The 18,293-nt window shown below is 43.8% G+C and overlaps 1 protein-coding gene and 1 non-coding gene across 2 annotated transcripts in view; one reads left to right on the top strand and one right to left on the bottom strand.

The window, feature by feature from the left end:
- The window catches only part of LOC106575023 (progesterone-induced-blocking factor 1), a 70,237-nt gene that overhangs the window by 15,234 nt on the left and 36,710 nt on the right, over positions 1 to 18,293 (top strand). The window contains 2 exon segments of the mRNA XM_045696742.1: positions 660 to 785; positions 9,482 to 9,580. Coding sequence (XP_045552698.1) covers positions 660 to 785; positions 9,482 to 9,580 — 225 coding nt within the window.
- Positions 18,074 to 18,146, bottom strand: trnaa-ugc (transfer RNA alanine (anticodon UGC)). Its single transcript has one exon. It is a non-coding gene; the product is annotated as a tRNA-Ala (tRNA).

The raw sequence follows: 18,293 nt of genomic DNA, 5'->3' as shown, positions 1-18,293 counted from the left end.
GGCCTGATTCACGCAGTCTCCTCTGAACAGTTGATGTTGAGATGTGTCTGTTACTTGAACTCTGTGAAGCATTAATTTGGGCTGCAATTTCTGAGGCTGGTAACTCTAATGAACTGATCCCCTGCAGCAGAGGTAACTCTGGGTCTTTCCTTTCCTGTGGCGATCCTCATGAGGCTGGTAACTCTACTGAATTTATCCTCTGCAGCAGAGGGAACTCTGGGTCTTCCTTTCCTGTGGCGGTCCTCATGAGAGCCAGTTCCATCATGGCGCTTTGATGGTGTTTTTACGGCTGCACTTGAAGAAACTGTCAAAGTCCTTGAAATATTCCAGATTGACTGACCTTCATGTCTTAAAGTAATGATGGACTGTTGTTTCTCTTTGCTTATTTGAGCTGTTCTTGCCATAATATGGACTTGGTCTTTTACCAAATAGGGCTATCGTCTGTATACCAGCCCTACCTGGTCACAACACAACTGATTGGTTCAAACGCATCAAGAAGGAAAGAAATTCCACAAATTAACATTTTAACACCTGTTAATTGAAATGCATTCCAGGTGACTACCTCATGAAGCTGGTTGAGAGAATGCCAAGAGTGTGCAAAGCTGTCATCAAGGCGAAGGGTGGCTACAATCAGATATAATATAATGTTTGTTCCACAGAGACCACTACAAGACAGAGTACGAGAATAAACTGTCTGAGGAGCTGGAGAACATTCGTCTGAAGACCAGCCAGGAGATCGACAGCCTGCAGAGGACCTCAAAGGAGATGTACGAGAGAGAGAACAGGTGGGATTATAGAGATGTACCAGAGAGAGAGAGAGAACAGGTGGGATTATAGAGATGTACCAGAGAGAGAACAGGTGGGATTATAGAGATGTACGAGAGAGAACAGGTGGGATTATAGAGATGTACCAGAGAGAGAACAGGTGGGATTATAGAGATGTACCAGAGAGAGAGAGAGAACAGGTGAGATTATAGAGATGTACCAGAGAGAGAGAGAGAACAGGTGAGATTATAGAGATGTACCAGAGAGAGAGAGAGAACAGGTGGGATTATAGAGATGTACCAGAGAGAGAGAGAGAACAGGTGGGATTATAGAGATGTACCAGAGAGAGAGAGAACAGGTGAGATTATAGAGATGTACCAGAGAGAGAGAGAACAGGTGAGATTATAGAGATGTACCAGAGAGAGAGAGAGAACAGGTGAGATTATAGAGATGTACCAGAGAGAGAGAGAGAGAACAGGTGGGATTATAGAGATGTACCAGAGAGAGAGAGAACAGGTGAGATTATAGAGATGTACCAGAGAGAGAACAGGTGAGATTATAGAGATGTACCAGAGAGAGAACAGGTGGGATTATAGAGATGTACGAGAGAGAGAACAGGTGGGATTATAGAGATGTACCAGAGAGAGAACAGGTGGGATTATAGAGATGTAAGAGAGAGAGAGAGAGAGAGAGAACAGGTGGGATTATAGAGATGTACCAGAGAGAGAGAGAGAGAGAGAACAGGTGAGATTATAGAGATGTACCTGAGATTATAGAGATGTACCAGAGAGAGAGAGAGAACAGGTGGGATTATAGAGATGTACCAGAGAGAGAGAGAACAGGTGAGATTATAGAGATGTACCAGAGAGAGAGAGAACAGGTGAGATTATAGAGATGTACCAGAGAGAGAGAGAGAACAGGTGAGATTATAGAGATGTACCAGAGAGAGAGAGAGAGAACAGGTGGGATTATAGAGATGTACCAGAGAGAGAGAGAACAGGTGAGATTATAGAGATGTACCAGAGAGAGAACAGGTGAGATTATAGAGATGTACCAGAGAGAGAACAGGTGGGATTATAGAGATGTACGAGAGAGAGAACAGGTGGGATTATAGAGATGTACCAGAGAGAGAACAGGTGGGATTATAGAGATGTACCAGAGAGAGAGAGAGAGAGAACAGGTGAGATTATAGAGATGTACCAGAGAGAGAGAGAGAGAGAGAACAGGTGAGATTATAGAGATGTACCTGAGATTATAGAGATGTACCAGAGAGAGAGAGAACAGGTGAGATTATAGAGATGTACCAGAGAGAGAGAAGAGGTGAGATTAGAGATGTACCAGAGAGAGAGAGAGAACAGGTGAGATTATAGATGTACCAGAGAGAGAGAGAACAGGTGAGATTATAGAGATGTACCAGAGAGAGAGAAAGCGAGAGAGAACAGGTGAGATTATAGAGATGTACCAGAGAGAGAGAGAACAGGTGAGATTATAGAGATGTACCAGAGAGAGAGAGAACAGGTGAGATTATAGAGATGTACCAGAGAGAGAGAACATGTGAGTTTTTTGATATGTACCAGAGAGAGAGAGAGACCATGTGGGATTATATAGATGATAGAGAGAGAGAGAGAACAGGTGAGATTATAGAGATGTACCTGAGAGAGAGAGAGAGAGAACAGGTGAGATTATAGAGATGTACCTGAGATTATAGAGATGTACCAGAGAGAGAGAGAACAGGTGAGATTATAGAGATGTACCAGAGAGAGAAGAGGTGAGATTATAGAGATGTACCAGAGAGAGAGAGAGAGAACAGGTGAGATTATAGATGTACCAGAGAGAGAGAGAACAGGTGAGATTATAGAGATGTACCAGAGAGAGAGAGAACAGGTGAGATTATAGAGATGTACCAGAGAGAGAGAGAGAACAGGTGAGATTATAGAGATGTACCAGAGAGAGAGAGAACAGGTGAGATTATAGAGATGTACCAGAGAGAGAGAGAGAACAGGTGAGATTATAGAGATGTACCAGAGAGAGAGAGAGAACAGGTGAGATTATAGAGATGTACCTGAGAGAGAGAGAGAGAACAGGTGGGATTATAGAGATGTACCAGAGAGAGAGAACAGGTGAGATTATAGAGATGTACCAGAGAGAGAGAGAGAACAGGTGAGATTATAGAGATGTACCAGAGAGCGAGAGAGAACAGGTGGGATTATAGAGATGTACCAGAGAGAGAGAACAGGTGCGATTATAGAGATGTACCAGAGAGAGAGAGAGAACAGGTGGGATTATAGAGATGTACCAGAGAGAGAGAGAACAGGTGAGATTATAGAGATGTACCAGAGAGAGAGAACAGGTGAGATTATAGAGATGTACCAGAGAGAGAGAGCGAGAACAGGTGAGATTATAGAGATGTACCAGAGAGAGAGAGAGAGAACAGCTGAGATTATAGAGATGTACCAGAGAGAGAGAGAACAGGTGGGATTATAGAGATGTACCAGAGAGAGAGAGAAGAGGTGAGATTATAGAGATGTACCAGAGAGAGAGAGAGAACAGGTGAGATTATAGATGTACCAGAGAGAGAGAGAACAGGTGAGATTATAGAGATGTACCAGAGAGAGAGAGAACAGGTGGGATTATAGAGATGTACCAAGAGAGAGAGAGAGAAGAGGTGAGATTATAGAGATGTACCAGAGAGAGAGAACAGGTGAGATTATAGAGATGTACCAGAGAGAGAGAGAGAGAACAGGTGGGATTATAGAGATGTACCAGAGAGAGAGAGAACAGGTGAGATTATAGAGATGTACCAGAGAGAGAGAGAACAGGTGAGATTATAGAGATGTACCAGAGAGAGAACAGGTGGGATTATAGAGATGTACCAGAGAGAGAGAACAGGTGAGATTATAGAGATGTACCAGAGAGAGAGAGAGAGAACAGGTGGGATTATAGAGATGTACCAGAGAGAGAGAGAACAGGTGAGATTATAGAGATGTACCAGAGAGAGAGAGAACAGGTGAGATTATACAGATGTACCAGAGAGAGAGAGAACAGGTGAGATTATAGAGATGTACCAGAGAGAGAGAGAGAGAGAGAGAACAGGTGAGATTATAGAGATGTACCAGAGAGAGAACAGGTGAGATTATAGAGATGTACCAGAGAGAGAACAGGTGAGATTATAGAGATGTACCAGAGAGAGAGAGAGAGAGAGAACAGGTGAGATTATAGAGATGTACCAGAGAGAGAGAGAGAGAAAACAGGTGAGATTATAGAGATGTACCAGAGAGAGAGAGAGAACAGGTGAGATTATAGAGATGTACCAGAGAGAGAGAGAACAGGTGAGATTATAGAGATGTACCAGCGAGAGAGAGAACAGGTGAGATTATAGAGATGTACCAGCGAGAGAACAGGTGGGATTATAGAGATGTACCAGAGAGAGAGAGAACAGGTGAGATTATAGAGATGTACCGAGAGAGAGAGAGAACAGGTGAGGTTATAGAGATGTACCAGAGAGAGAGAGAACAGGTGGGATTATAGAGATGTACCGAGAGAGAGAGAGAGAGGTGAGATTATAGAGATGTACCAGAGAGAGAGAGAGAACAGGTGAGATTAGAGATGTACCAGAGAGAGAGAGAACAGGTGAGATTATAGAGATGTACCAGAGAGAGAGAGAACAGGTGAGATTATAGAGATGTACCAGAGAGAGAGAGAGAGAACAGGTGAGATTATACAGATGTACCAGAGAGAGAACAGGTGGGATTATAGAGATGTACTCAGAGAGAGAACAGGTGGGATTATAGAGATGTACCAGAGAGAGAGAGAGAACAGGTGAGATTATAGAGATGTACCAGAGAGAGAGAGAACAGGTGAGATTATAGAGATGTACCAGAGAGAGAGAGAACAGGTGAGATTATAGAGATGTACGAGAGAGAGAACAGGTGGGATTATAGAGATGTACCAGAGAGAGAACAGGTGGGATTATAGAGATGTACCAGAGAGAGAGAACAGGTGGGATTATAGAGATGTACCAGAGAGAGAGAACAGGTGGGATTATAGAGATGTACCAGAGAGAGAGAGAGAACAGGTGGGATTATAGAGATGTACCAGAGAGAGAACAGGTGAGATTATAGAGATGTACCAGAGAGAGAACAGGTGAGATTATAGAGATGTACCAGAGAGAGAACAGGTGAGATTATAGAGATGTACCAGAGAGAGAACAGGTGAGATTATAGAGATGTACCAGAGAGAGAGAGAACAGGTGGGGATTATAGAGATGTACCAGAGAGAGAGAACAGGTGGGATTATAGAGATGTACCAGAGAGAGAGAGAGAGAGAGAACAGGTGAGATTATAGAGATGTACCAGAGAGAGAGAGAGAACAGGTGAGATTATAGAGATGTACCAGAGAGAGAGAGAGAACAGGTGAGATTATAGAGATGTACCAGAGAGAGAGAGAACAGGTGAGATTATAGAGATGTACCAGAGAGAGAGAACAGGTGGGATTATAGAGATGTACCAGAGAGAGAGAGAGAGAGAGAACAGGTGAGATTATAGAGATGTACCAGAGAGAGAGAGAGAACAGGTGGGATTATAGAGATGTACCAGAGAGAGAGAACAGGTGAGATTATAGAGATGTACCAGAGAGAGAGAGAGAACAGGTGAGATTATAGAGATGTACCAGAGAGCGAGAGAGAACAGGTGGGATTATAGAGATGTACCAGAGAGAGAACAGGTGCGATTATAGAGATGTACCAGAGAGAGAGAGAGAACAGGTGGGATTATAGAGATGTACCAGAGAGAGAGAGAACAGGTGAGATTATAGAGATGTACCAGAGAGAGAGAACAGGTGAGATTATAGAGATGTACCAGAGAGAGAGAGCGAGAACAGGTGAGATTATAGAGATGTACCAGAGAGAGAGAGAGAGAACAGCTGAGATTATAGAGATGTACCAGAGAGAGAGAGAGAAGAGGTGAGATTATAGAGATGTACCAGAGAGAGAGAGAAGAGGTGAGATTATAGAGATGTACCAGAGAGAGAGAGAGAACAGGTGAGATTATAGAGATGTACCAGAGAGAGAGAGAGAACAGGTGAGATTATAGAGATGTACCAGAGAGAGAGAGAACAGGTGGGATTATAGAGATGTACCAGAGAGAGAGAGAAGAGGTGAGATTATAGAGATGTACCAGAGAGAGAGAACAGGTGAGATTATAGAGATGTACCAGAGAGAGAGAGAGAGAACAGGTGGGATTATAGAGATGTACCAGAGAGAGAGAGAACAGGTGAGATTATAGAGATGTACCAGAGAGAGAGAGAACAGGTGAGATTATAGAGATGTACCAGAGAGAGAACAGGTGGGATTATAGAGATGTACCAGAGAGAGAGAACAGGTGAGATTATAGAGATGTACCAGAGAGAGAGAGAGAGAACAGGTGGGATTATAGAGATGTACCAGAGAGAGAGAGAACAGGTGAGATTATAGAGATGTACCAGAGAGAGAGAGAACAGGTGAGATTATACAGATGTACCAGAGAGAGAGAGAACAGGTGAGATTATAGAGATGTACCAGAGAGAGAGAGAGAGAGAGAGAACAGGTGAGATTATAGAGATGTACCAGAGAGAGAACAGGTGAGATTATAGAGATGTACCAGAGAGAGAACAGGTGAGATTATAGAGATGTACCAGAGAGAGAGAGAGAGAGAGAACAGGTGAGATTATAGAGATGTACCAGAGAGAGAGAGAGAGAAAACAGGTGAGATTATAGAGATGTACCAGAGAGAGAGAGAGAACAGGTGAGATTATAGAGATGTACCAGAGAGAGAGAGAACAGGTGAGATTATAGAGATGTACCAGCGAGAGAGAGAACAGGTGAGATTATAGAGATGTACCAGCGAGAGAACAGGTGGGATTATAGAGATGTACCAGAGAGAGAGAGAACAGGTGAGATTATAGAGATGTACCAGAGAGAGAGAGAGAACAGGTGAGGTTATAGAGATGTACCAGAGAGAGAGAGAACAGGTGGGATTATAGAGATGTACCAGAGAGAGAGAGAGAGGTGAGATTATAGAGATGTACCAGAGAGAGAGAGAGAACAGGTGAGATTAGAGATGTACCAGAGAGAGAGAGAACAGGTGAGATTATAGAGATGTACCAGAGAGAGAGAGAACAGGTGAGATTATAGAGATGTACCAGAGAGAGAGAGAGAGAACAGGTGAGATTATACAGATGTACCAGAGAGAGAACAGGTGGGATTATAGAGATGTACCAGAGAGAGAACAGGTGGGATTATAGAGATGTACCAGAGAGAGAGAGAGAACAGGTGAGATTATAGAGATGTACCAGAGAGAGAGAGAACAGGTGAGATTATAGAGATGTACCAGAGAGAGAGAGAGAACAGGTGAGATTATAGAGATGTACGAGAGAGAGAACAGGTGGGATTATAGAGATGTACCAGAGAGAGAACAGGTGGGATTATAGAGATGTACCAGAGAGAGAGAACAGGTGGGATTATAGAGATGTACCAGAGAGAGAGAACAGGTGGGATTATAGAGATGTACCAGAGAGAGAGAGAGAACAGGTGGGATTATAGAGATGTACCAGAGAGAGAACAGGTGAGATTATAGAGATGTACCAGAGAGAGAACAGGTGAGATTATAGACATGTACCAGAGAGAGAACAGGTGAGATTATAGAGATGTACCAGAGAGAGAACAGGTGAGATTATAGAGATGTACCAGAGAGAGAGAGAACAGGTGGGATTATAGAGATGTACCAGAGAGAGAGAACAGGTGGGATTATAGAGATGTACCAAGAGAGAGAGAGAGAGAGAACAGGTGAGATTATAGAGATGTACCAGAGAGAGAGAGAGAACAGGTGAGATTATAGAGATGTACCAGAGAGAGAGAGAACAGGTGAGATTATAGAGATGTACCAGAGAGAGAGAGAACAGGTGAGATTATAGAGATGTACCAGAGAGAGAGAACAGGTGGGATTATAGAGATGTACCAGAGAGAGAGAGAGAGAGAACAGGTGAGATTATAGAGATGTACCAGAGAGAGAGAGAGAACAGGTGGGATTATAGAGATGTACCAGAGAGAGAACAGGTGAGATTATAGAGATGTACCAGCGAGAGAGAGAACAGGTGAGATTATAGAGATGTACCAGCGAGAGAACAGGTGGGATTATAGAGATGTACCAGAGAGAGAGAGAACAGGTGAGATTATAGAGATGTACCAGAGAGAGAGAGAACAGGTGAGGTTATAGAGATGTACCAGAGAGAGAGAGAACAGGTGGGATTATAGAGATGTACCAGAGAGAGAGAGAGAGGTGAGATTATAGAGATGTACCAGAGAGAGAGAGAGAACAGGTGAGATTAGAGATGTACCAGAGAGAGAGAGAACAGGTGAGATTATAGAGATGTACCAGAGAGAGAGAGAACAGGTGAGATTATAGAGATGTACCAGAGAGAGAGAGAGAGAACAGGTGAGATTATACAGATGTACCAGAGAGAGAACAGGTGGGATTATAGAGATGTACCAGAGAGAGAACAGGTGGGATTATAGAGATGTACCAGAGAGAGAGAGAGAACAGGTGAGATTATAGAGATGTACCAGAGAGAGAGAGAACAGGTGAGATTATAGAGATGTACCAGAGAGAGAGAGAACAGGTGAGATTATAGAGATGTACCAGAGAGAGAACAGGTGGGATTATAGAGATGTACGAGAGAGAACAGGTGGGATTATAGAGATGTACCAGAGAGAGAACAGGTGGGATTATAGAGATGTACCAGAGAGAGAGAACAGGTGGGATTATAGAGATGTACCAGAGAGAGAGAACAGGTGGGATTATAGAGATGTACCAGAGAGAGAACAGGTGAGATTATAGAGATGTACCAGAGAGAGAACAGGTGAGATTATAGAGATGTACCAGAGAGAGAACAGGTGAGATTATAGAGATGTACCAGAGAGAGAACAGGTGAGATTATAGAGATGTACCAGAGAGAGAGAGAACAGGTGGGATTATAGAGATGTACCAGAGAGAGAGAACAGGTGGGATTATAGAGATGTACCAGAGAGAGAGAGAGAGAGAGAACAGGTGAGATTATAGAGATGTACCAGAGAGAGAGAGAGAACAGGTGAGATTATAGAGATGTACCAGAGAGAGAGAGAACAGGTGAGATTATAGAGATGTACCAGAGAGAGAGAGAACAGGTGAGATTATAGAGATGTACCAGAGCGAGAGAACAGGTGGGATTATAGAGATGTACCAGAGAGAGAGAGAGAGAGAACAGGTGAGATTATAGAGATGTACCAGAGAGAGAGAGAGAACAGGTGGGATTATAGAGATGTACCAGAGAGAGAACAGGTGAGATTATAGAGATGTACCAGAGAGAGAGAACAGGTGAGATTATAGAGATGTACCAGAGAGAGAGAGAAAACAGGTGAGTTTATAGAGATGTACCAGAGAGAGAGAGAAAACAGGTGAGTTTATAGAGATGTACCAGAGAGAGAGAGAACAGGTGTCCTGAATACAGTACTGTGTCCACTAGAGGGACTCTTTCACTGTGTTATGCACCCTATTCAGTAGTGCACTACTTTTGACCAGCAACCATAGGTACCATTTGAGACATATTTTGATAGAGAGGCAAATTCACATGTATTAAACACAAATTGTTTGTTTATTCTGCATGGTTTTAATTCTTACCCATACTGCTTCTGTCTGTCCTCTAGGAACCTCCGTGAGACGCGGGACAATGCAGTGCTGGAGAAGGACAGAGCAACGAAGGGAGAGAGAGAAACACAGACCAGATACGACCAGCTACTGGAACAGTAAGAGAGAGAGAGAGACCAGATACTACCAGCTACTGGAACAGTAAGAGAGAGAGAGAGACCAGATACTACCAGCTACTAGAACAGTAAGAGAGAGAGAGAGACCAGATACTACCAGCTACTAGAACTGTAAGAGAGAGAGAGAGAGACCAGATACTACCAGCTACTAGAACAGTAAGAGAGAGAGAGACCAGATACTACCAGCTACTAGAACAGTAAGAGAGAGAGAGAGACCAGATACTACCAGCTACTAGAACAGTAAGAGAGAGAGAGAGAGAGACCAGATACTACCAGCTACTAGAACAGTAAGAGAGAGAGACCAGATACTACCAGCTACTGGAACAGTAAGAGAGAGAGAGAGAGAGACCAGATACTACCAGCTACTGGAACAGTAAGAGAGAGAGAGAGACCAGATACTACCAGCTACTAGAACAGTAAGAGAGAGAGAGAGAGACCAGATACTACCAGCTACTAGAACAGTAAGAGAGAGACAGACCAGATACTACCAGCTACTGGAACAGTAAGAGAGAGAGAGAGACCAGATACTACCAGCTACTGGAACAGTAAGAGAGAGAGAGACAGACCAGATACTACCAGCTACTAGAACAGTAAGAGAGAGAGAGACCAGATACTACCAGCTACTAGAACAGTAAGAGGGAGAGAGACCAGATACTACCAGCTACTAGAACAGTAAGAGAGAGAGAGAGAGACCAGATACTACCAGCTACTAGAACAGTAAGAGAGAGAGAGAGACCAGATACTACCAGCTACTAGAACAGTAAGAGAGAGAGAGAGACCAGATACTACCAGCTACTAGAACAGTAAGAGAGAGAGAGAGAGACCAGATACTACCAGCTACTAGAACAGTAAGAGAGAGAGAGACCAGATACTACCAGCTACTAGAACAGTAAGAGAGAGAGAGAGACCAGATACTACCAGCTACTAGAACAGTAAGAGAGAGAGAGACCAGATACTACCAGCTACTAGAACAGTAAGAGAGAGAGAGAGAGACCAGATACTACCAGCTACTGGAACAGTAAGAGAGAGAGAGAGACCAGATATTACCAGCTACTAGAACAGAAAGAGAGAGAGAGAGACCAGATACTACCAGCTACTGGAACAGTAAGAGAGAGAGAGACCAGATACTACCAGCTACTAGAACAGTAAGAGAGAGAGAGAGAGACCAGATACTACCAGCTACTAGAACAGTAAGAGAGAGAGAGACCAGATACTACCAGCTACTAGAACAGTAAGAGAGAGACCAGATACTACCAGCTACTGGAACAGTAAGAGAGAGAGAGAGAGACCAGATACTACCAGCTACTAGAACAGTAAGAGAGAGAGAGAGAGACCAGATACTACCAGCTACTAGAACAGTAAGAGAGAGAGAGAGACCAGATACTACCAGCTACTAGAACAGTAAGAGAGAGAGAGAGACCAGATACTACCAGCTACTAGAACAGTAAGAGAGAGAGAGAGACCAGATACTACCAGCTACTAGAACAGTAAGAGAGAGAGAGACCAGATACTACCAGCTACTAGAACTGTAAGAGAGAGAGAGAGAGACCAGATACTACCAGCTACTAGAACAGTAAGAGAGAGAGAGAGAGAGAGAGAGACCAGATACTATCAGCTACTAGAACAGTAAGAGAGAGAGAGAGAGACCAGATACTACCAGCTACTAGAACAGTAAGAGAGAGAGAGAGAGACCAGATACTACCAGCTACTAGAACAGTAAGAGAGAGAGAGAGACCAGATACTACCAGCTACTAGAACAGTAAGAGAGAGAGAGAGAGACCAGATACTACCAGCTACTAGAACAGTAAGAGAGAGAGAGACCAGATACTACCAGCTACTAGAACAGTAAGAGAGAGAGAGAGAGACCAGATACTACCAGCTACTGGAACAGTAAGAGAGAGAGAGACCAGATACTACCAGCTACTAGAACAGTAAGAGAGAGAGAGTGAGAGAGAGACCAGATACTACCAGCTACTAGAACAGTAAGAGAGAGAGAGAGACCAGATACTACCAGCTACTAGAACAGTAAGAGACAGAGAGAGAGAGACCAGATACTACCAGCTACTAGAACAGTAAGAGAGAGAGAGAGAGACCAGATACTACCAGCTACTAGAACAGTAAGAGAGAGACCAGATACTACCAGCTACTAGAACAGTAAGAGAGAGAGAGAGACCAGATACTACCAGCTACTGGAACAGTAAGAGAGAGAGTTAGAGACCAGATACTACCAGCTACTAGAACAGTAAGAGAGAGAGAGAGAGACCAGATACTACCAGCTACTAGAACAGTAAGAGAGAGAGAGAGACCAGATACTACCAGCTACTAGAACAGTAAGAGAGAGAGAGAGAGACCAGATACTACCAGCTACTAGAACAGTAAGAGAGAGAGAGAGACCAGATACTACCAGCTACTAGAACAGTAAGAGAGAGAGAGACCAGATACTACCAGCTACTAGAACTGTAAGAGAGAGAGAGAGAGACCAGATACTACCAGCTACTAGAACAGTAAGAGAGAGAGAGAGAGACCAGATACTACCAGCTACTAGAACAGTAAGAGAGAGAGACCAGATACTACCAGCTACTAGAACAGTAAGAGAGAGAGAGAGACCAGATACTACCAGCTACTAGAACAGTAAGAGAGAGAGAGAGAGACCAGATACTACCAGCTACTAGAACAGTAAGAGAGACCAGATACTACCAGCTACTAGAACAGTAAGAGAGAGAGAGACCAGATACTACCAGCTACTAGAACAGTAAGAGAGAGAGATCAGATACTACCAGCTACTAGAACAGTAATAGAGAGAGAGAGAGACCAGATACTACCAGCTACTAGAACAGTAAGAGAGAGAGAGACCAGATACTACCAGCTACTAGAACAGTAAGAGAGAGAGAGAGACCAGATACTACCAGCTACTAGAACAGTAAGAGAGAGAGAGACCAGATACTACCAGCTACTGGAACAGTAAGAGAGAGAGAGAGAGACCAGATACTACCAGCTACTAGAACAGTAAGAGAGAGAGAGACCAGATACTACCAGCTACTAGAACAGTAGAGAGAGAGAGAGACCAGATACTACCAGCTACTAGAACAGTAAGAGAGAGAGAGACCAGATACTACCAGCTACTAGAACAGTAAGAGAGAGAGAGAGACCAGATACTACCAGCTACTAGAACAGTAAGAGAGAGAGAGAGAGACCAGATACTACCAGCTACTGGAAGAGTAAGAGAGAGAGAGAGACCAGATACTACCAGCTACTAGAACAGTAAGAGAGAGAGAGAGACCAGATACTACCAGCTACTAGAACAGTAAAGAGAGAGAGAGACCAGATACTACCAGCTACTGGAACAGTAAGAGAGAGAGAGAGAGACCAGATACTACCAGCTACTAGAACAGTAAGAGAGAGAGAGACCAGATACTACCAGCTACTGGAACAGTAAGAGAGAGAGAGACCAGATACTACCAGCTACTGGAACAGTAAGAGAGAGAGAGACCAGATACTACCAGCTACTAGAACAGTAAGAGAGAGAGAGAGAGACCAGATACTACCAGCTACTAGAACAGTAAGAGAGAGAGAGAGAGACCAGATACTACCAGCTACTAGAACAGTAAGAGAGAGAGAGAGACCAGATACTACCAGCTACTAGAACAGTAAGAGAGAGAGAGAGAGACCAGATACTACCAGCTACTAGAACAGTAAGAGAGAGAGAGACCAGATACTACCAGCTACTAGAACAGTAAGAGAGAGAGAGAGACCAGATACTACCAGCTACTGGAACAGTAAGAGAGAGAGAGACCAGATACTACCAGCTACTAGAACAGTAAGAGAGAGAGAGAGAGAGAGACCAGATACTACCAGCTACTAGAACAGTAAGAGAGAGAGAGAGACCAGATACTACCAGCTACTAGAACAGTATATATCCAGAACATCAGTCATTTGTAATAAATGTTTTCGGCCCTCGTCTATGGATTTCACATGACTGGGAGTAGAGAGATGCTCAGTGATTGACATGTCTGGTGAGTCCGCAGGCCGTGGAAGACTTGGGTCATTTTCAGCTTCTGAGAATTTTATACAAATCCTTTACGACACAGGGGGGTGGGGCCGTTTCATTATCCTGCTGAAACATGAGGCGATGGCGGCGGATGAATAGCACGACAGTGGGGCCTCAGGGATCTCGTCCCGGTATCTCTGCGCGTTCAAATTGCCATCGATGTAATATAATAGTGTTCGTTGTCCGTAGCTTATGCCTGGCCCCGTAACGTAACCCCACCGCCACCGTGGGGCGCTCTGTTCACAACGTTCACATCAGCAAACTGCTCGCCCACGCCAAGCCATACACGTTGGTCTGCAGTTGTGAGTCCGTTTTTTGACGTACTTCCAAATTCTCTAAAATGACGTCGTAAGGCGAGCTTATGGTAGAGAAATTAACATTTTAAATTCTCTGGCAACAGCTCTGGTGAATATTCCTGCAGTCAGCATGCCAATTGCTCTGCTCCCTCAAAAACCTTCTGTCATCTGTGGCCATTGTGTTGTGTGACGACAACTTCACATTTTAGTGGCCTTTTTTTTTTTTTTTTGTCCCCAACACAAGGTGCACCTGTGTAACGATCGTGATGTTTAATCAGCTTCTTGATATGCCACACCTGTCAGGTGGATGGATTATCTTGGCAAAGGAGAAATGCTCACTAACAGGGATGTAAATTCATTTGTGCAAAATTTGTTGAGAGAAATACGCTTTTTGTGCGTCTTGGACATTTCTGTGATCTTGTATTTCAGTTCCTGAAACATGGGACCAACACTTTAATGTTGCTTTCAAAATCAAAACAAATTGTATTAGTCACATGCAACAGGTGTAGTAGACCTCACAGTGAAATGCTGAATACAACAGGTGTAGTAGACCTCACAGTGAAATGCTGAATACAACAGGTGTAGTAGACCTCACAGTGAAATGCTGAATACAACAGGTGTAGTAGACCTCACAGTGAAATGCTGAATACAACAGGTGTAGTAGACCTCACAGTGAAATGCTGAATACAACAGGTGTAGTAGACCTCACAGTGAAATGCTGAATACAACAGGTGTAGTAGACCTCACAGTGAAATGCTGAATACAACAGGTGTAGTAGACCTTACAGTGAAATGCTGAATACAACAGGTGTAGTAGACCTTACAGTGAAATGCTGAATACAACAGGTGTAGTAGACCTTACAGTGAAATGCTGAATACAACAGGTGTAGTAGACCTCACAGTGAAATGCTGAATACAACAGGTGTAGTAGACCTCACAGTGAAATGCTGAATACAACAGGTGTAGTAGACCTCACAGTGAAATGCTGAATACAACAGGTGTAGTAGACCTCACAGTGAAATGCTGAATACAACAGGTGTAGTAGACCTTACAGTGAAATGCTGAATACAACAGGTGTAGTAGACCTCACAGTGAAATGCTGAATACAACAGGTGTAGTAGACCTCACAGTGAAATGCTGAATACAACAGGTGTAGTAGACCTCACAGTGAAATGCTGAATACAACAGGTGTAGTAGACCTTACAGTGAAATGCTGAATACAACAGGTGTAGTAGACCTCACAGTGAAATGCTGAATACAACAGGTGTAGTAGACCTCACAGTGAAATGCTGAATACAACAGGTGTAGTAGACCTCACAGTGAAATGCTGAATACAACAGGTGTAGTAGACCTCACAGTGAAATGCTGAATACAACAGGTGTAGTAGACCTCACAGTGAAATGCTGAATACAACAGGTGTAGTAGACCTCACAGTGAAATGCTGAATACAACAGGTGTAGACCTTACAGTGACATGCTGAATACAACAGGTGTAGTAGACCTTACAGGGAAATGCTGAATACAACAGGTGTAGTAGACCTCACAGTGAAATGCTGAATACAACAGGTGTAGTAGACCTCACAGTGAAATGCTGAATACAACAGGTGTAGTAGACCTCACAGTGAAATGCTGAATACAACAGGTGTAGTAGACCTCACAGTGAAATGCTGAATACAACAGGTGTAGACCTTACAGTGACATGCTGAATACAACAGGTGTAGTAGACCTTACAGGGAAATGCTGAATACAACAGGTGTAGTAGACCTCACAGTGAAATGCTGAATACAACAGGTGTAGTAGACCTCACAGTGAAATGCTGAATACAACAGGTGTAGTAGACCTCACAGTGAAATGCTGAATACAACAGGTGTAGTAGACCTCACAGTGAAATGCTGAATACAACAGGTGTAGTAGACCTCACAGTGAAATGCTGAATACAACAGGTGTAGTAGACCTCACAGTGAAATGCTGAATACAACAGGTGTAGTAGACCTTACAGTGAAATGCTGAATACAACAGGTGTAGTAGACCTTACAGTGAAATGCTGAATACAACAGGTGTAGTAGACCTCACAGTGAAATGCTGAATACAACAGGTGTAGTAGACCTCACAGTGAAATGCTGAATACAACAGGTGTAGTAGACCTCACAGTGAAATGCTGAATACAACAGGTGTAGTAGACCTTACAGTGAAATGCTGAATACAACAGGTGTAGTAGACCTCACAGTGAAATGCTGAATACAACAGGTGTAGTAGACCTTACAGTGAAATGCTGAATACAACAGGTGTAGTAGACCTCACAGTGAAATGCTGAATACAACAGGTGTAGTAGACCTCACAGTGAAATGCTGAATACAACAGGTGTAGTAGACCTCACAGTGAAATGCTGAATACAACAGGTGTAGTAGACCTCACAGTGAAATGCTGAATACAACAGGTGTAGTAGACCTCACAGTGAAATGCTGAATACAACAGGTGTAGTAGACCTCACAGTGAAATGCTGAATACAACAGGTGTAGTAGACCTCACAGTGAAATGCTGAATACAACAGGTGCAGTAAAACAACAATGTCCAGACTATATTCAGGCAGTACCGGTACAGAGTCCATGTTTATTTTAGTTTATATTTTAGTTCAGTGTAGTTTTAGTTACTAAAGCTGCTTTTATGATGCCCTGGTAATGTTTGTTCCTTCCATAGGACATAACTTGGTAGCAATTCAAAGGTGTAGTATTCTGTACGCGATGACTTGTCTGGCTGGATTCCACTGAGATATCTGTCTAGACATCATGATTATCAGCTTAACCTTTACATGTTGGTGAGGTGTGGGAGAACACCTGGTTGTGTTGTGCTGACTGGCTGGCTGGTTGACTGACTAGCAGACTGACTGACTGGCTGGCTGACTGGCTGGTTGACTGGCTGGCTGGCTGGCTGGCTGGTTGACTGACTAGCAGACAGACAGACTGGCTGGCTGGCTGGCTGGCTGGCTGACTGGCTGGTTGACTGGCTGGCTGACTGGCTGGTTGACTGGTTGACTGACCAGCAGACCGACTGGCTGGCTGACTGGTTGGTTGACTGGCTGGCTGGCTGGCTGACTGGCTGGTTGACTGGCTGGCTGGCTGGTTGACTGACTAGCAGACCGACTGGCTGACTGGCTGGCTGGCTGGCTGACTGGCTGGCTGACTGGCTGGTTGACTGGCTGGCTGGCTGGTTGACTGACTAGCAGACCGACTGGTTGGCTGACTGGTTGGTTGACTGGCTGGCTGGCTGACTGGCTGGTTGACTGGCTGTTTGACTGGCTGGTTGACTGGTTGACTGACTAGCAGACTGACTGGCTGGCTGACTGGTTGGTTGACTGGCTGGCTGGCTGACAGCCTGAAGGTGAATAACATTTATGATTGACGAGGAAGTTCGTTTCACACCAATAATGTCCAGTAACATCTCTGGGTTTCATCTCAGGGTTTTCAGTTGTTCTCAAGTCTAAGCTGCCAGTGTGTCTTTGACAGGGTCAGACAATATATAGAGGTTTGATGGTTTCCCCAGTGTAATATCCCAGTACTTTAGAGATCTCTGTAATATATAGAGGTTTGATGGTTTCCCAGTACTTTAGAGATCTCTGTAATATATAGAGGTTTGATGGTTTCCCCAGTGTAATATATATACATATATATATATATATATATGTATATATAGATGTTGTTTGATGGTTTCTCCAGTGTAATATCCCAGTACCTCAGAGGTCTCCTGAAGCTCCAGTCACATTTCATCCCTGTATCCTGGGGAACCTCCTCGTACAACGATCCTCTTCTGTTGACAGCATGTGTCCACATGGTGACCCTGAATAATAATGACATGTACATTCTGTCTTCTCTACACGTCAAGCTGCCGTTGATAATGATGGGCGTCATAGTAACAGTCAGTGTGACGGTTGTCACGGTAACAGTAATGGTCCGTGTGACGGTTGTCACGGTAACTACGGACATAACGCTAACGATCGGTGTTCAAATCTCAATGTTTTATTTGACTTGACATTTTACATTTTTTACATTTTAGTCATTTAGCAGACGCTCTTATCCAGAGCGACATGCATACATTTCATACATTTTATTTTATTTATTTTTTTTCCCCCCGTACTGGTCCCCCCGTGGGAATCGAACCCACAACCCTGGCGTTGCAAACACCATGCTCTACCAACTGAGCCACAGGGGACTTGAGTACGGAGACCCAACCCCGTGTAGATCAGAGACGTATTTCTCTCCCTGGTTGTTGTCGATCCTAATGGTAGTATTTCGGGCCCAGCTACTGTATCTCAGGCCTGGTTTGCCTAGTCCTCCTCCCCAGCAGAGCAGTAGAGAT

Source organism: Salmo salar, chromosome ssa16, assembly GCF_905237065.1.
Source record: "Salmo salar chromosome ssa16, Ssal_v3.1, whole genome shotgun sequence".
In the NCBI taxonomy this organism is placed as follows: domain Eukaryota; kingdom Metazoa; phylum Chordata; class Actinopteri; order Salmoniformes; family Salmonidae; genus Salmo; species Salmo salar.
Note: the sequence above shows the minus strand (reverse complement) of the source record. Positions and strands in the feature narration are given on the sequence as shown.